At 42.1% G+C, this 20,106-nt stretch overlaps 1 protein-coding gene across 1 annotated transcript in view; it reads left to right on the plus strand.

The window, feature by feature from the left end:
* The first annotated feature begins 294 nt into the window (after nt 1-294).
* Nucleotides 295-20,106, plus strand: part of smtnb (smoothelin b) — a 48,627-nt gene continuing 28,815 nt past the window's right edge. The window contains exons 1-5 of the mRNA XM_039620680.1: nt 295-408; nt 538-673; nt 17,728-17,885; nt 19,293-19,371; nt 19,458-19,536. Coding sequence (XP_039476614.1) covers nt 623-673; nt 17,728-17,885; nt 19,293-19,371; nt 19,458-19,536 — 367 coding nt within the window. The 5' untranslated portion in view covers nt 295-408; nt 538-622. The remainder of the gene's footprint in view (nt 409-537; nt 674-17,727; nt 17,886-19,292; nt 19,372-19,457; nt 19,537-20,106) is intronic.

The following is a 20,106-nucleotide window of genomic DNA, read 5'->3' on the forward strand; positions in this document are numbered from 1 at the left end:
TCCGTTATTTACTGTATAAACAGTTAATTACACACTATAAATCAATTTAATTATTATTATAATTATTACTAACAGGTATGTATAATTATTAGTATTGCTTTATGGAGGTTTCATTAATATTGTAAAAGGTAGGATTTTAATGAGAATCATATAAGGATTTTAATGGCATATTAACATATAATAGCTAACAGTGGCACCAATCATCCTCCATACCTGGGGGCTATTTTGCGTCCCCCCACACAGCGGCGCGCTTTGAATGAGCGCCGGGAGAGGCCAGATCCAGCGAGGGGCGGGGTTACACCTTTCCGAGGGAATCCTCGGTTCAAAAAGCTCCCAACGTCTCCTCGTGAGAACTTCGGACTGTGTGTGCTTTCATTGTGACTCGAGAAACGGCCGAAGACGACCGAGGTATGCTCTTTTAGCAGGACGAGGGTTTATTTCTGTTGATAGAAGTAAAAAAAAGTTTCTGCTGTGCTGAGTTATAGATAGTGCGGATAATTTTAAAAAAGACGTTAACACAGCCTACGTGCCGTGCAGGTGGGTACAGACGTTGTTGTTGTTGATCGGGACACCTATCCCTATCCAGACCTCGTCTCACCTGAGCTCGACAGGACACTCAGAAATGTCCCTGGAAAGCTATTCAGCGTTGGATGAGCCCTCTCTCCGGGCTTTGGTGAGTAGATGAATGGGAATACTAATGTTGAGCACTGTGGGATATGAGTGTGTTAGGGGGCTCAGTGAGTCCTTTGTTTTGGGGGAAAATGTCTTTAAAGGAAATGTGTGCTTTTAATGGAGGTAAATGTCTTTCTGATCACCGGTGATTGAGCCCATTGCTGTTGATATATTCAGTATTTGTCTCACCTTTTGATACCTAACAGGAAAGAGTGTCCAGACAGGTGTTCTACACGCATACAGTAACATCTGCTCCCAGTGCTTATCAGTAGACTGGGAGAAATTAATCTCCAGTATATCCCAAACACATTGGCACTTCAAAACATATGAGGGTTTGCTGCTGGTGCCAGGATATTAAAGGGTATTTGAATCTTTAATAAATGACTAGTTTTGTGTATAATCAAAGCAAACAGCTGTCAGACTAATGGAGAAAATAGCTGTTTAAAAATTTAATATGTAAAAATGTCTGACTGCAGAATAGTCGAAGTAGTTCATGATTAATAAAGTTATTCATGAGACATAACCTCACAGGAGCATCAGTCAGTACTGACTGGAGGAATGTATCATTCACCAGGAAGTCTAGCAACTTTTATTAGTTCTTTTCAGGAACGTTGTAATTAATTATGGAGGAGGGGAAAGTAACACCTGCAGACACGCCGACAAGGAAGTATGAGTCAGCTGCCCTTGTTTAGGCATTTTGTCTGAATCACAGACGCATACGGAACAGTCATACATGAAACATCAAGGTTCATTCTTTAGTTTTTAAATTTGTAATTACTTAAAGCCATCAAGTTTGCAGCTCTCAGCTGAAACTCTGTGTGGCTTCGCTTTTCTGTCATTACCCTCACTGGCTGATTTCAGAAGAATGTGCACTTTAAGATGGAAAAGAAGAAGGGGAGGGAAAAAAACCTTGATTGCTGTTTTTAAAGATCGGTTAACCTGACAAGAAAAGAGCTGTTTGCTTTTGAAGGGGGTCAGGGTATGAATGTGATGTTTAGCTGACCTGCGTGCTGTTATTTAAACATGAGTCTGGAATCATCTTGCCGACATACACGGCCCCTGTTTTCCCATAAATTGCTCTCACCATGAGTGACGTTACGCTGGTGGGAGCACAGGAGTACATGCAGGAAATAATATTTATCCTTCAGCACAGTGATTTACTTTGAAGCGGTGGCACTGGCTGCTTTGATCAGGGGCTTTATGAGTTTATTTATACGAAGACGGAGCAGGGAAAAGGAAGATGAACTGAGCAGGAGGGAGGAAAGCCACAAATTTAGCTGGGAAGGTTTCAAAGACTGTATTGGGAGATTTTGTTTGGGAATATTTAACTTCAGACACATTTTTCTCCATATTATGGCCCCATCAGACCCCAGCTCATTGGTTTTAAGGGTGCTTGTCTGCCTCTTGCTGTGTGGCCTGTGAGAAAATGCTGTCCAGAGAGGAGCAGCAGCATCAGCAGGAGAATTAAAAAAAACTTGTCTTCTTATCTTGACGCCCATTACTCAAGCCTTTACCGAGCTGGAGCGAACGGGCCTCTTCCGGCTGAGCGTCTTTCCGCTCAGTTTTCCTCCCTCAGACGTGACCAGCAGCCTGTAGGTCACAGAGATCCCACATTTTCACTGATGATGTTTGTGGTGACTCGAGTGTCAGGGTTTTCCGCGGTGAACTCAGATTCAAACGAAACAAACCCGGAGGAGAAGTTCACATGAGGTTGCGGTGTAATTTAAACTCGGCATGACAGCCGTGAATGGAGCCTTTTTTGTGTTTTAAGTTTTTTATGAAACATAACACCTCATTGTGTGAGGTTTATGCTCTCTGTGAATCTGCCTTTATTCAGGACACTAGTAGAAGATGACGGGCGTTTGGAGATGGCTGGGCTTTAATTAAGCTCATCGTAAATCCGGGTGGAGGAGCTGCTATTAAACAGTTGGATAACGAACACAAGCTCCAGGCCTGTGTTGTACCTAATGAACTAAGCAGTCAGAAGGTCATACGGCGGCCTCTCTAACGCCACTAATCCCGTCTCGACACTTGTATTGACAGCCCGGCCAGCCTTTTATACTGCTCATTTAATCCCCTCCATGGCAACAAGGGAAAGCAGTTGTCTTTTCTCTCAGCTACCACAATTATTTAAATGTCCACAGGAATAATCAGTTGGTGTCCTGGTTTCCTCAGGAGAAGAGCTGAGTTGAGGTGGGGAGGGGAGGGGGAGAGTTTGCAGCGGGTCATCTGTCTGAATGGTGCTTGTGTGGCCACAAAAACACAAAAGCTGCTGAGGCCACTCAGAGAAAACCCCTTTCCTTCCAAACCACTCCAACCGCTGTTACTTAATAGCAGACTTTATCTGATGGTTTCAAGCTCTGAGGGTGATGATTATCTGCTGTTATTCCCATCAATGTGCTGTGCGGTAACAGTTTTCTTGTGGGTTAAACCTGCAGGACGGGTTGGGTCTGCAGGTGTCTGTTGATGTGGCAATCTTGCATCATCCTGCTCTGTCGTGAAAGTGTCTGTTGGTTCTTTGGCTGCACTGTAACAGACGTGAAATCAGTATTTGCATAAAAATCACATTGCAGTTAATGTACAACTCAGATGTTTTATTATTTATGAATTGATTTGACCGCTTGGAGACTTTTCTGCCTGCAGCGCCTGTTGGGCTGGTTTCACACGGGCTGGATGTCTCACATAATGATTTGTGACCTGTGTTGCCAGCTGTGTGACTGTCCCTTTCTCCCTGGTGAGCGAGAGGTATTCACACATGTTTAAAATAGCCGATTTTGCTCTGTGGTCCAGCCTCGTTGATATATGGGACCCCTGGGCCTTTATTTTATGGCTCTGTGGACCCTTTGTGAGTTGACAAGGGCTCAACGGTTACAGTCTGAGAGGAAGAATGGACTTGTTTTGAAGGATCTTGGCATAGTGTGCAGATTTTACTTAACCCCCAGAGACGGGGGTCCAAAATGTCAGCCTTGTCATTAGGAAGATATAAATTGCAGGAGTTGCACTATATCACATAACTCTTGTCTGGGACAGTTTCATATATATGCAGGCTGTGTGTTTTTATACACTCCAAGCTAAAATTAGATTTTTTTTTTTTTCTTGTTTCCATGAAATTTCAGTCAAGGGTTATGCTTGTATCCAACTATAAAATTTTAGAGCTGGAAAATTTTAAGTGAATTAGAGTTAATACCTGATACACAGTTCAAAATAATCCTTCATTTTCTTATACCAGTAGATGGCCATGCTTACAGTATTAACTGGTGCGTTTGGTGCTGTTGGCAAACTCAGATATTTAATCACATTAGGCCCCTTTTCCATTACTATCTACTTGGACCGACTGGTTTTCGATTACAATTTAGTACCACCAAATGTGCATGGTCGTTGTCATAGCAACGCATTCAAGCATCCTGCAACGTAACGGACTCTACAACAAAGCTTGACTTCGAAGTAAGAATACCTGCTGCTCGGTCTGCTCGGCTTTTCAACAGAGACGGAGGACACTGCGTTTTGGTTTTTTTGGTTTTTTGCTTTTTTTGTAACCGTTTACAGAAATGGTGGGTTTGATTTTCGTGAACGAGACGATCTCATGACTCATCGAGTGACTCTACTGATCAGCCAATCGGTGGCATGCAGTCTGTCGACGTCACCCGGCCAAGCAGGTACTGTTAAAACACAGTACCTGGTACCAGGTGCTATGACCTAATGCACAGGTGTCGAACTCTAGGCCTCGAGGGCCTAGAGTTGTAAATCAGCTGTGATGGCCCAGGGTGTTATCTAAAACCCGCAGGACACCGGCCCTCGAGGCCTGGAGTTCGACAACCCTGACCTAATGGAACACCCTAAAAACCGAGTCGATCCGAGTAGGTAGTAATGGAATAGGGGTCGTGCCAAGTTTTGTTGCTCAACTCCTTGCGGACTAAATCGCAAACAGACACACGCACAGAGATTTCATTTAAAACGTGACCTCGGTGTGGCCACAGTCTGAAACAGTTATTTTAGCTGTCTTCTGATTGGTTGCTCACTTGCAAACAGAAGATTTGAACAGCAGGTGGGTTGCGGCTGCTGTGTGCGTGGCTTCAACATATCATCAATCTCCTCTTTCTTTAGCACCACACAGAGCCAAGAGCAGTAAAACATGCCTGAGCATTAAGAACCGTTTCACGTCTGAGCTTTCACCTGGCCAGGGTTACTTGTAAATACACTGACCCACATTATTCAAAAATCATCCACGGCTGTAACAGCTGGTGTGTGAGAGAACAGTACAGTAGTGGCACCTTTTTAAAGTGATATAAATCAAATTGAAGCTGAAATGATCAGATATTGCTGTCCCCTCAACGATCCTGAAAACCATTTTCATTTCTTCATACCTTTTTTGGAAAATTGAGTGAAGTGTCCTCAACTTGTACCTACCATGGTAGGTACAAGTTGTTGCATGCATTAGATCTTCCTCCGAATGCACCGCCCACACCTGCATCCCACCACAAACACCTGTAAAGACAAGAAAACTGAACCTGAAGTATCTCCTACATCTCGAGCTTTAGGCTTTGTGAACTTGGCTGCCTTTGACCTATGCAGATATATATGTGGTGTTTGTGCTCCATTTTCCAAAGGATTAAAGGGAGGTGATGATGAAGACTGGAGCACTTTAATATTCAGGGCAGCGCTCCCTCTGACGCAGGATGAGTTATCTACACTGCTGCAGTGACAGCCTATTATAGTGAACCATTTAGTTCCTGGCTGCAGGCTTCAGTCTTTGAAGCAAATATCCAGATAAATGGCCGTGCTGAGCTGAGATAAGAAGCTGCATGTTTGCGTCATAAAACTGGAAACTTTTGTTTCTGCTATAAATAGTGCTCTACGATTTTGGCTCTGAACAGATGAGAAAAGAAAAACCATGAACTTCATCTGGTCTTTGACCCCTCAGTAGTTTGTTATTGTGGGACAATCATTCAGAGTGAATGTAACACTGTTTAGCGCAGCTCAGAAAGTATTTAAGTGTTTGTGTTTTGAAGGCAAAGTTGAAACTGAGTTCAGTGTGTCAGTTTTTCTTATTTAAGCGTATACTTTTGAAAGGGTGGGTACTCCAGAAGGACGAGCGGCCTTTAAAATCTGAAGCAGTATTTTATTTTTAGCAGGCATTATTTTGTCCTTTTAGTAATGCCGTTAGAGAATAATGTCGCAGTACACTGAACAAACAGCACTTAACAGTGTAGTAATGTGATTACATTATTATAAGATTGTGTATTAGCTTGTACTTAAATTGTTACTGCTTAGGCTCCTTGTCTGTGAGTTATACAGTTCTCATGAGACGGTGTGTGGAAACTTTACTAAATATTTTGCGATACAAATTTAAACTAATTGTCGCTGTGGCTTTTGGAGCCCAACAGCATGCTTAAATTTCAGGAGTTTCACTTTAACGACTATCAAACCCCCGTACTCTGCAAGACAGAGTGAGGAAAATGGGGTATTTAAAAAAAAATTACAAGGTAGACTTTTAAAGTGTTTATCCACCAAAACAAATGGGTTGAGTGCATTTCATTTATCACAAAACGTTACTCTTTATATCAGGGATGTCAAACTGATGGGCTACATGCAGCCCACTTTGATCTTAAGTGAAGCTCACAAAGTTTAACTATGCATTGAATCCCGCATTAAGATGTCTTAGTATAAGAGCAAGAAGTGCCATTTCTACAGTACATCTCAGTTCCTTCACATGATAAAGAAATGTTGTTGTAATAAAACAAAGATATCTGACGATTCTCAGTAAGAAATAAATTGCTCAGTCTGTCCTGTAATTATTTAAAAAACAGTTTTTGTTGAGTCACAGAAAATACTTTTTTTTTTGTTTTATTTTACTGTGGAAACACTGTTAAAAAACAAATGTTTGTATTATATAGTAGAAACAGGAACTTTGCTCTCATTTAATTGTTTACCTATCACTTTATTACTACGGTGTAGTAATAATGCTCGTGGGGGACGTCTTTATCCCTATGAAACGCTGTAAAGTCCAAAATTTATCCCGTAATATTTTTTACATTTTCCTAAGCTGTCAAGTGGACCGGATTGCAGTCTTTGCTGGGCTGATTGCGGCCCCTGGGCCTTATATTTGACACACGTGGTCTATATCAAACAAGCTTGATGAAGAATATTTGGTGACTTATAGAGTAGAAGTGGGATTAAATAAGTGTGCACTTTTTCCCAGTCCTTTTTGGGTAGGTCAACTAAATCAGCAAATCGGTGACTTCATATTTTAGTGCAGGTGTGTCAAACAGAAGGTCCACGGCCCAGAATCGGCCTGGCAGAGAAACCAGTCCGGCTCACTGGACATCTTTGGAAAATGTGAAGGAGGACTTTTGGACTTTTAATTGCTTTTATAAATTTTACAGCTTGTCCTAATGATAAGTATCTCTCCACAGCCATTCTTACTACAGTAATAAAGTAACAGATAAACAGGTAAATAAAATGGCAGGAGAATTCCAGTTTTCAATATCTACTACAGAAATATCTATTTTTTTAGTGTCCACAGTAAAATACATAAATAAGTACAAGAGGACATTTTCTGTGAGTTAACAAATCTTTGCGCTGGACAGGACAGTCTGGGCATTGAGGTACCAGAATTTTCAGTAATTTTATATATTTATTTCTTACAATTAACGCTCAAAGAGTCACGCTGACTTTATCATGTAGAAAAACTGGAACATCTTCTTTTTCTTGCATTGAGATGTCTCTGGGATTAAATGTGCAGTGAAGCTACTTTACACTGACAGGGTATTTTCACCGGATCAAAGCGGGCTGTATGTGATCCGCGATGTAAAATGAGTTTGACATCCCTGTTTTATCTGTTTATACGTTCACCTAACAAGCAAAATATCAGCAGTTTGTTCTCAGGAGAAGATGCAGAACACTTCACGACTGTGTCAGGAAGGGAACATCAGTGTAGTGTAGTGTTGCTTTATTTTTGTGTATGTTTAAAAAAATATTTTTTCCCTAAATGAGTTTCTGTTTATTGTTCAAAATAAATTGAGCACAATGTGAGTTGTGTTGCTGTGTCTGGTTTGACTCAAACTAATGGCTCACTCACTCTTAGAAACTTGCAGTCTGCAGCTTGTCAGAAGAATTCCTACTTCCAGTGCTTCTGATGCAGTCAGCCAGGAGATATTCAGAACGACGGAGGAGACTCCGCCTGTGAAGTTTAGACTCAGTATATTGTGTAGCTGTCAAGCAGGCGGTGCACCGAGTTTTGTAACTGTCAGATATGAGACAGCTGCTGCTGTCACAGCTGCTCTGGTCTTTTCCTCTGTGTGGTAAATGATCCAGCAGAGGCAGTTTGTGCGACTGATCTCTGTCCGGATCATCAGTCAGCCAAATGGAAAAGGTCTGAATAAGACATTGAACGTGTGCTTTCTTTTTTCCCCTCCTCGTCCCTGTCTGCTGTCAGAGGCGTCTCTGAGATGGACAGCAACCTTCCCTTGAGCTTTATGCATTTAGTGTCTGGAGATTTTTGGGTTCCAAAGTCCTCTCTTTGTCCAGGTTTTAGACAAAAAATACTCAGCAGATGTGGATGAAACACACAGTTTCAATGCGATGAGAAATCTGTTGTTGTTCTCTCAGGGGGAAGAGAAAATTAACTCTCATTGAGATGCCATTAAGATGCCATCTAATGCTACTTCCCAAGCTCTGATTCTCAGCTGTACTGCTGCAGGGAGTCGGCACAGATTTTGGTGTCCCATTTAAATACTAAGCTGTTGCTCTGTTTATAGAGGAAAATGGAACATATAAGGATCTGCATACAGCATTCAGCAGGAGGGAGAAAAAAAAGTTTTTTATTAAGTCACATAGTGACTTAATAAAAAAGGATGATTGTATGGCGCTGGATAATGCTTTTTAAATGAGCAATTGAAGAAATTTAGAAACACTGTTTTTCTTTTTTAGTTTTTTTTTTCTATATTAACTTCCTGAGGAAAGAGACATTTCCTGGGGTCCGTAGAACTCATCAGGCGGATGTTTATGTTTTGCTTTCCAGCTCAGCCTTGTTAATGTCGTGGCATTCTTGAGATGTACACTGCTGATCTGTTAAATTTTGTTTGCCTCTTTCAGTCTGTCTCTGTATCATTGTTATACGCAGGATTTTTATTGCTGCCTCTCTGGGATCTTTTATAACAAACAGTTTGTGCTCTGCAGCATCCCAAATTGCTTCAGTTATCCCTCTCTTTTTCTTCCTGTGGGACACCACTTCTGCCTTCTGGCCCTCCATCATTAAACTAAATGAGCCGGTCACGCAGGACTTCGGTTTGACCAGCGATGTAGCATATTTAGAGAAGATTCATCATGCACTTTCAAAGTCTTGTCACAGGACAGTGCAACTGTAGTGTAGGATGCAGTGTGATTTTTGAAGGCTCGTTCCTCCTGGATGGGAATATACAAATGTTTTTTTTTTAAAGCAAATAAGGTGTTTTGTGTTTTTTTTTTTACTATAATTTCAGCTTCAAGAACCAGCTCCTACAGATAAGATTCAGTATCAGAAATCCCACAAGAAACTACTAAGGAACAATCAGGCATAAACCCTGTTACGAGAGTGGCTCCCAAATGTGGGTCACAGTTTTCCTGCTCGACCTGGATACCTCACTGCGACCTGACCTGCGGGTCTGGAGGCAAGCACTTTCACAGGAGTGGCTGAACGAGACCAAAGAGAATTACACAGCAGAGCTGAATTTTAGTGTGCTGAGATGCGGCAGTGCAGCAAAGATCTGAAATAACTTTGAGGTCCTGCACACAGCCGAACAGTAATTATTTTGCAGTTTAGATCAGAGTGCCGGCCATGTGTGCACAATCAAGCATGCGCTGATTAATCCTTCAGCATGTGGAGTTATTTGCACTAATGTGAGACTAAATGAATACAGCACATTGGAGTCCAGATCTGTCTTCAATGCATCATTACGGCCCTATAGGGCATTGTTGATTACCCCCCCCCACCCCACCCTCGTGGCCCCCGCGCATTCCTCTATGTGTCTGTTCTTTATGGCTGCTACCTCAAGTGTAAAGGGGGACAGTGTTTTCCCAGGTCTGTCTATTGAAAACGTTTTAAGCTTTCCTGCATGTGCAACTGCAGGCTGGCACATGCACAATAATCTCTCCCTAACTTGCATGTATATTTCATAGATGCTCCCTCTTTTTCTTCATCACAGACAATGGAGGCTCAGTGCGCACTGTAACACAATGACTTCTAACCTTGAGTTTGGTTTTCAGCTGAAAGGCAACTGAAACTGCCTCCTCTCCAGAACCAGGTGTTCTCTGCCTTACAGGGCTTTCTGTTGCTATCCTGATTATATTTCCACCTCTCTTTGTCTCTGTGTGTGGTGACCTACTGAATGCAGGCATTGTGAGGTAATTGATCCACTTGATCAATCATTAAATCTTGGGAGTTTTGCCCTGAAGAAAACCAACAATGGCATTATATGGTAATTAAAATTACTCTGAGCTTTACTCACCCTCACTTCTCTGGTTTTTTTTGTTGTTGTTGTTTTTTTGTTTTGTTTTGTTTCTTTGTCAGTAGCAGCCCAGCTTCCTCAGTGGCAGCTGCTAATCTATTTCAGCCTTTGCTTTAAGAAGCGTCCCGTGTTTCCTTATAAGGCCAAACTCACTTGTGGACTTGACACAGGACTGATCCAATCAGCTGCCTGGCTGCACTCAAACCTCAGTCTACTCTGGAAATTATTACTCTAGGGCTCTGTTCATGCACAACAACACAGTACCCCATCCATGTGCACGAATATAAAGGAGAGGTCTCCTTTATATTTGTGCACATGGATGCACAACCACATACTTCAAGCCTTTGTGTCAAACTGCACAAGTCTTAGCTTTCAGGAAAAAAGCAGCAAAATGAGACAAGACCTGCACACACCCACTGAGAGTCAAAATGTCACTTGGTCTGAGGGGTCCCAGACACTGGGCTTATGTTTTGGGTCATTATCTTGCTGTAGGATAAAACCTTCACCAACTAGGCGCATACCAGAGGGCGCTGCAGAATGCTGTGGTAGCCGTTTGGGTTCAGGGTGTCTCTCACTCTCAGTCACTGACCCTGGATCCAGACCATCACACTTCCTCCTCCTTGTTTGACAGTTGATGCCACACACTGTGGAACTATCGTTTTGCCTACTCGAAAGCGTACAAAGATCCTGCGTGATGAACCAAAGATTTCAAATTTTGATTCATCAGTCCATAATACCTTCTTCCAGTCTTCAGTAGTCCAATAGCGGTGTTTCACGGCCCAGGCAAGCCTCTTTGTCTTATTCTGATGTCTTAACAATGGCTTTCTTGCTGCAACTCGTCCTCTCAAACCTGCAGCTTGAAGTCTTCTCTTCACACTTGAAACTGAGACTTGCTTTCTATGAACACTATGAAGCTGTAGCCTATAACACAAGATAAAAGAGTCCATCCGGGAAAGAAGGATTACCACTTGGAAAATGTATTTTAATTTCAGAAAAAATGTTCAAACAGAGGGAGACTGAGGACGTCAATACACAGGCAGGATAATGAGAGGATGGAACAGGTGGGAACACAGCTGGGGACTAATCTGACATAACAAGACAAAGGGGAAGCAAAATTGAATACATTGAATGCAGGACAAGGACTATCAAGATAAAACAGGAAGCATGACAAATATGAAGAAGCAGACAAATACACATAAGCTTAACACTGAGAACAGGGGGGAGAAACAAACATGGGGACATTACTGACTGGAAAGACGGAGAGGGAACATGAAATACGGAAAGACAGGGGAGACACTGAGACAGAACCCTAAAGACTAAAAACTATACATATAGCACAAATCCCATAAAGAAAACAAACAAACAAAAAAAACGTGACTGACACTGGAATATTAACAAAACTCAAAAACATAAGAACCCTGGGTCACCAGACCCAGGACCATGACAGTTTGTCTACTAGGAAGCTGAAGGGTAGCTCTGTATTTTTGAAAAATTACAAACAACACTTAGTTGATGCTTAAAGCTGGTTTATTTAATTAATTTGTATCCAATTTACCAGTGTAAACATGGTGTTTGAGGTCTGATTGAAGGATTGATGTGATGGTAAGGCATCCGCTGCTCTGCTTTGAATATTGGTATGAACTTGAAACAGTGATTACTTAATGGATTTTCACCAAAATTGTGCCCAAGTACAAGACCATATTTGCTGGTTGTTGTTGTTATTGTTGTTGTTTTAAGGATTATTATTTAATTTTCACAAGAATTGCTAGTTCCCCTAGAGCAGGAGTCTATAACTCCAGTCCTCAGGAGCTACTGTAATGCACAGTAGCTCCTGAGGACTGGAGTTTGAGACCCCTGCCCTACAGTATTTGGCCACTCCAACAATCAGAGGATTCCCTGTGAGCAAGCATTTAGTGACAGTGGGGAGAAAAAACTCCCTTGCAATAGGAAGAAATCTCCGGCAGAACCAGGCTCATGAAGGGACAGCCATCTGCTGCGAATGGTTGGGGTGGAGGGAGTGAAAATTTAAAAAAAAAGAAAAGGCAAAGTGATAAATATTGGAGCAACTTAATTAATTTTTTGTTAAAATCTTAAGCTGTTGTTATCAGATTTAAAGGAGTATTGGGTTTGCATTGTAGATAAGTGGAGAAGCTCTTTTTATACATGTTGCCAATTAACCTAATTAGTGTTAATTGGTCTTCCAGCTCTTCGTTATGCTCAAATTTACTTTTTCCAGCCTCTTATTGCTACTTGTCCCAACTTTTTTGGGATTTGTTGACATTTTGAAATTTTGAATCAACATATTTTTCCTTTGAAATGATACATTTTCTCGGATTAAACTTTTGATCTGTCACCTACGTTCTATTCTGAATGGAATATTGACATTTGCCATCTCCACATCATTGCATTCAGTTTTTATTCACAATTTGTTTAGTGTCCCAACTTTTTTGGAATCCGGTTTGTATAACATTTGGTTTGTTTATTTACTGTATTTGGTTTTTCGTTTGCATGCCATGTGAAGCTTTTCTGTACATATTATTTATTATTATTTTAGATTCTCCTTCAGCTTCATATATTCTTATTTATACACACAGTGTGTTTATGTGTACGTGTGTGTGTGTGCGTGCGCGCGCCTGTGTGTGTGTGTGTGTCAATGATTGGTTCACACAGCAAGCTGCAACGTTTGACCCAACTTTTGTGAACCTCTTCTCACAACGTTGTTCAACAGTAATGCAGTTTTTACAGCTAACTTTTATACTTGTAATACCTGAGTTTAGTGTTGTAAAGTACATGCAAATCTCTTATATATTTAAATATATAGAGCTGTAAAAGAAATCATATTTTTTTTGACAAATACAGACAAATTAAAAATGTAAAATGAAAAAAAAAAAACACTTTTAGCACACAACGTTTCATCCTCCCATCAGGGCTCCTGTGTGTTACCATTCAAAGACGTGCACAAAGACGTCTGAAAGCCAGAGCTTTCATATAATAAGTGGTCTATTTGTTAAAGATGCTCAGACATTCAGAGGCTTCGTACTGCTCTGTGTTATTACCAAAAAATGATCTAACGCTGGGAAAAGAATAGAGGTTGACACATCATTTGTATATTAATCCTGTCTAAGCACTGCATGTTTTCACACGTTTCACGATGTCAAAATGTAGTCCTGAAAATACCAGCGGTCACGGGAACTACTACAAAGGCAGTTTTGAGTACTTTGGCAAGCGTTGATTTGTCTGTGGACAGATTTTTGTCAAGTCGCCTTGGAGGTCTTGTGGATCCATGATTGACAGGCTACAGCTAGGGTGAAAAGACTCCAGCACATTAAATGTAGGACAAAGAGTAACCTGTTTTTGTGTGGGACTATGCTGGGAGTTCATTTTGACATATCTAATAAACCTATCTAATATGTTTGGCATTTGAATGTAACACTCTCAGTTAATAAACAGTATAAGTAAGTATATATAAGTATGAGCAAGTTTTTAAGTTTTACATATTAAAACTGATGTCACTAGACAAGCTGTCACAAGCTACTCTGTCTGGTAACATCTTTAGGTTTTAGAAAAGTTGCCTCCACTTGAGCCAACCAAATCTGAGCGTGTGGGACAGCACCTCCCCTAATACTAATTTTGTGACTACCTTAAATCCCCTCCTTGTTTAGCCACATCTGGTGCAGTTTCTATATCGGGCACAATAAATGAAATTGGCCTCCCGAAACATAGTCCTATTTAAACCTGCGTCTCTCATGTGTACCAGATGACTTCAGAGGGTGCTCCTGTCCTCGAGAGTGTGTCGTCAGCTGGTTGGGATTACTGGTAAACCGTAGGAGCTCTCTAATTGGCTGTGATTGATTGAGCTGCTTCAGTCGGATGTCTTTTGGAGGTTTGAGGTTTTGACTCCATAGAAAGCTGCTGCTTGGCAGGAAGTGACTCAAAGCACCCTTCAAGTACAAGTTTTTACCAACTCCCTTGTGAAACAACTTTCTTTTGTCATTCTCCTCCTCTCTCCTTGTTTCCTCACAAATATCATGGCGTAATGTCTCTAATACCCGTCTCCCAGCAAGGATTGTTCTCTCGTCACCCTCTCATATCCACCTCCTTCCTCCTGGATCTCACCGGCTGAGTCAGGTGAGGCTGACAGGTGTGCCGGCAGCTTCCTTGAAGGTCTGTCAGCACAGCAGACCAGACTGCAGCATGACTGTCTGCAGTCATTAAAGGTGCTGATATCTGGTGCTGATGTCTCAGTGACTGCATCATTTTCGGTAAAAACGTACTCTGCGTGTGTGACGATGTCGTCATGTGTGATTTCTGAGTCATGCGTCTTGTTAGAGGCACGAGCAGCGCTCTATGAAACGCTTTCTGTCTGGGTGTAACGGCCTCTTTCTGGGTCACTGTGTCGCTGTTTGGAGCCACAGTGACAGTTGGTGAGCCAGAGGTTTGTGGTCTGGTTTGAAAAATGCCTGCAGGGACGGTCACTGGTGTGAGATGCTGTCAGCGTGTAACCAGAGGGATATTTTTCCCCTTCTCCGCTCTCATGACACAGCTCACTCTTTGTAAAGGCCACTGTCACGAGGCGCCAACTGGACTCTGTTACTACCCAAGCGCATGTTTCCGTCTCTGCTTCTTTGACCGTTATTCTGTTTTGTTTGGCAGGCATCCAGGTGTAAGGTGTGTTTTATTAGTCTGGGTTAAGCCCGCTCATTTATTTCCTGAGCGAGGAAGTGCAGATAAGTAAAGGGAGAAAGTGGGTTACAGTCTTTGGCGGCATTGGCCAGTTGAATTCAACAAATAAATGTTGCAACCAATCCAGCAGCTACCTGTCTGTTGATTGGTCCGTTTAAACCCCCTGTACATGACAGACGTTACTATTTGAAGTTGTTTTTAGAGCAGGTCAAGTCGAAGTGCTCAAGTCTGCTCTTAATGACTTTAATTCCTCCATTTATGTCACATGCTCTGATTCTCTCCCCACTGTTTATTCATTCATTTCTCATGATTTTTGCTTTAAGTTTAAGCTGAATTGGAGCCTGCTAGGGAATGCTAGGCACGCATTACTGTCTTTGAATTGAGGGTTGAAGCTGTGCTGCTCTATATCAGGAATAAATAAATTAGTTAGCCCTGAAACTTGGTGAAAAGAGTACTGGCTGTACCATCACATCCTGACACTCGCTCAGCGAAGAGCCCGGCAGCGTGGTAATGGATGACTCGAGGGAGAGTGTTTGAGTAAGTGTAACAAGGGCGTGTGAGGGACACACTGGCCAGTGATGAGCGAATGTGATCTCATTTTCCTGCTTCACAATCAGAAACCAGTCATTGTCTCTCCAGGTCATAGTTTCTCTGCGCTGGGCTAGAAACAAACCCAGTGCCTGATTGCTGCATTTCACTGCCTTCTTTTTCTCTTGTGAGTCAGTAGGAATGTGAGGAATGACCTTTGCGAGGACTGACTGTTTCCCACCCAGCTCTCATCTGCCCATTTTTAGTCATGCGCAGGTCTAGTTTCTCCTTCGTTTTTCTTTGTCATCCTAACGCTCAGTTTCTCTACTCTAACCTATTATCCATCTCCTGCTTTCTCATATCCTTTCTTTCCAGCTGTTTATGAGCACTTTCTCTTCTTACCCATTCTTTTCAGTCAGCTCAGCACATTGAATTTCCACAAATTGCAGCATAAAGAAAGAGCCCCTGTGAGCTGGAGTAGCTTGGGCTGCATATTTTGTGAAACCTCAAAAACCACTGGACCTCTTCATCTCTTGTGAGAAGTGCCTCCTCCTCCTCCTCGTCCCATGGGCCTAGCAGTGGGGCTACATCAACCCCCTTTTTCAAGCCATCAGCATGTGGGGCTTAGCTTAACAACCACATCCAGCTCCCTTCAGAAGAAGGCGGTTGGCACACACAAGTTTAAGTCACAACACTGCAGGTTTTAACCGGTGCAGCGGGAAACCTTAAAGAGTGTGAGCATGAAATTCATAAGAAAAGTCTGCCAGAGGAGCTGTTCATCTCTGCGTGTGTTGACAGGTTCCTGCTGTGGTGTTTTTTTTTGTTTTTTGTTTTAAAAAGAGAGATTTATCTCCCGTTTGACAGGAGAGGGCTCCCTCTACCCTGCGCTCATGGCTGTTGCTGACACGAAGGCGCCTGTCTTGTTGAAGTGGTGTTTCTGTCTGCAGGTGTGCTTTTATACACACTTGAACACCTTAATTAGTCTTCTTTGGCTCGAGGAAAAGATGTGCCTTTTAAGTAACAGCCACTCAGAGCGATGAAATGGCTCACTCAGTGTTTTAAGTGGGCCATTCAACTTTTCTGGGTCCCGTTGCAGTCTGGCTGCCATTCAGCGAGAGAGGGTAAGACACCACAGTAGTGTGTTGACCCGGGGAGACAAACACACTTCTCATCCTTAGCGCTGAGCACCAGCTGTTGCCAGGCCGATTTCTAATCCTGCGCTCTGTCTCGTCACATTAGTGAACTCTGATCACTTGTCATCGCAAATCTCTAAAGCGCCCATCACCCTACTGACCCTATAACTCTTTACTACATGTTCGAAATTAAGCCAGCAGTACATGGATGGGAACTTCTACACTATTTGAACACTCAAAATGTCTAAATGGAGCATCTGAGCATTTTTTTTTCTTGTTGAAAAAAACCCCCACACCGAACTCAGGGTTCAGTATTTTGCCAAAGGATAACTAGAGGAGCCAGGGATCGAACAAACGACCTTCTGTTTAGTAGATAACCCACTCCACTTCCTGAGCCACAGTACACAGTACGCTCTCTACCCTACCGGAGATACATCCATGACCTTTGTCACCACAAACTATAGTCTGACCAAGCCATGAGTTAAAAAAGCTAATTATACTACTGAGTAGATGCACATACTTGGAGCTGGAGTTCAACCATTCCAGATTTGTATTTTTTCAAACAGCTGAAGGTTGCGTGAAAAGTTTATCCTACATGCCAGCCATGCCTGCATGAGCAAATGATAACGGTGTCATCCAAAGTTATCTGCAATGCATGGAAAAAAACCCAAATCTCTCCAATTAATTCTCTACCTCTTCCAACACACTCCTCAACACCATTTACATTTATTATCCTAATCGCAGTCACACTAATCGCAGTTAGGCTGACATAATTAAAAATCGCTGAGTCCCAAACTTTATTGGATATGTTGTCTCTCGTGCGTGTGTGTATGTGTGAGAGCTGGGATTAATTACAGAGACCAGAAGTAAGAACATATTGTAACTATAATGTAATTACCGAATTTAGTATGATAACATCACATTACTGCATTACTGGTGAAATGAAATGTGATTGCAGTAATGTGTTACTTTTGTTACGTGTTAGTGCTGCTCGCCACCTTGTACTTACAATGTCAGCAGGTCTGTGACTCTTTACCTGCAGACTCTCATGCAACTGTATGGCCATTTCCTGAAATGTGAGCAAGCGTCTGCACTGTATTTACTTGTGAATATGTGCAGATATGCAAACGTAAGATTAAACTTTGCAAGCCAAATGTTTGCCGTTCTGTGCGGCCTCCATCCTTCATGCACTTTATTCTGTTTGTCTTTTATTATGGTGTCTGCAGCTGGATGGAACTGTGGATCTGGACGAGAGGCGCCGCATCCGTTCAGCCATCCGGGAGCTGAGGAGGAGGGAGATTGAGGACATGGAGGCAGCTCTGGCTAGCAAGAGATTTCGACCCACGCGCCTCAATCAGCAGGAAGACAAGGAGAACCAGCACAGGTGAGGCTGCACACACAGACACACAGATGTCTGTGCTGATGACAGTTTACTAGGCCAGGTGAACTGGAAATGCTGAAAAAACAATCTTCAACTCCACTGGGAAAACTCTGGAAAAGTCAAGTTAGCAAATCACAGGAGAGAGAAAACTGCAACAACAGTAAAATTCCCATCCCTAAAATTTCCACCTAGTTTGGCCGTTTTACAATAAATACTTTCCCTTTCAAATATGCCACACGCTCATGTGTCGCATTAACGTAGATCAGCTATCGCAGTCTGTTTGATTATTTACCTTTCAGAGACTTTCCAGCACCTGTCGTCCAGCTAAGCAGCGTGGATTAATGGGTTACTCATTTGAATCGCTTTATGTTGCCATAAACATGGCACAGATTCTGGTAAACCCGAGTAAAATTAAAATATTATCTCTTGAAATCTGTCCAGTAATGACCGACTAGAGAATTGAAAATGAAAAGCAAACAAATTTACAACAAAATTGAAACAAGTTTCTTTCAGATGACAAAAGGGGGAAAAAAAAGTAGAATCATTTGCTAAATAAAGACAATAAGGAACAAGAATCAAGCAGGAACTCAAAGTGTAGATGATTTGTGAAAAATCCCAAGTTCCACGTGATCTGCGACATATTTTATAGGTGTTCATTAAAGTTCAAGGCTGCACCACAATCCTATCATCTGTTCTGGAGTAAAGGGAAGAAGTGACATTATTGGATAAGAAGCAGATGCACCTCCTCCATCGCCGAATCCTAATATAAGAGTGGTGACGGGGCCCTGATTGTTTCCATTCAGCGCTGCTCTCGAATGACTTGCGTTACAATAACACAGGAGGTGCCTCAGTGAAGCTGCTGAAGAAAGCATGCTTTCTCACATGCATGCACGTATTCATATGCCAGGACACAGAAAACCATCTGAAAGTGGGATAGAAATGGGGTAGGAGGAAAGGCCATTGTCCCGTGCCTCTCAGTGGTGGAATGTGAAATATTCCACTCCGGCATTGCTGCGCATCTTTTTAATGCCAAAGAGCGGAGACAAGCGAGGATGATGAGTATATGAGTAATAGAAACCACCATAAAAGCAAGGAGTGAAATGGAGAATATGAGGCTGAAAAAGGGAAAATGAATGCAGCTTTTTTTGGGGGGATGTCATTGGCTGTCAAATCTGACATGCTTGATTTTGGAGTGTTCCCTCTGGGTTTTCTCTCTGCCAAGAAAACCGTCCTTTATCTTTCAAATTACCTTCAGCTGCCTGTAATATATGTGCAGAAGCTTCAGATTAGAGTCAGAGGAGCCAAAGTTTTACAGTCTGATACTTTAAACTATTAGCCCTTCTAGTTTTTTTCATGGTGAGTGGGGACTAGTTGAAGATCCATTAAAATGTCTTTGTGTTTCTTTCTCAGGTCAGAATCCAACGAGAACTTGGATGGACTGAAACAGAAACTGCAATCAATCCAGGACATCGACGAGCTTCAGCAAATGGTGAATATCGTATCATAATATCAGTAATGCTAAAGTCTCACATCACTTTGTAGTTTCACTGAGCTTTTGCATGTGTTTTCTGATAGCTCAATGCAGCCAGCGAGTTCAAGGAGAGGAGAATGATCCGAGCGGCCATTCGGCAAATTCAAGAGGAACAGCGGCAGGGTGAGTGGGATCCAGTATCACTTGTCTGACGGAGCGGAATCAGAAACATCTTGTCTCATAATGACAAATCAAGTTAGGGTGTTGTAGTCTTCATGGCATGGTGGCATCTCAAACAGTTTAACCAAGCTATAATTTGCACCAGTGTAATTAGAGAGAAATGCACCAGAGGGAAATATGTCAGAATTTCAAGTCTTCAGATGTTTGCGGTTTGTTGCAAAGGATGTCAATTGGTTTGATGAGGATGCAGAGAGGAAGAAATTCCAGAGATGGACTAATTATTGCTCATTTACAGATGCAAATTATTACATTATTTTGAAATAATCCCTGGTTATCTCATACTGGCCCTCGGTGCAACAATAGACACAGGGAGAACATGCAAACTGCACATAGAAAGACCCCGGCCAGATGGTGGATTTGAACCCAGGAACTTTCTCTGAGGCAACAGCATTAACTAGGCTAAAAAACTGCCTAAAATCAAGCCGTTTGCGCAGTCTCATGCATGCGCTTTTAGCTTAGAGTTAACTTGCACATTCACTGATTCCATGTGCTACAGCATCCATCATTGTAGCA

The sequence above is a fragment of the Oreochromis aureus genome, linkage group 12 (genome assembly GCF_013358895.1).
Source record: "Oreochromis aureus strain Israel breed Guangdong linkage group 12, ZZ_aureus, whole genome shotgun sequence".
Classification (NCBI taxonomy): domain Eukaryota; kingdom Metazoa; phylum Chordata; class Actinopteri; order Cichliformes; family Cichlidae; genus Oreochromis; species Oreochromis aureus.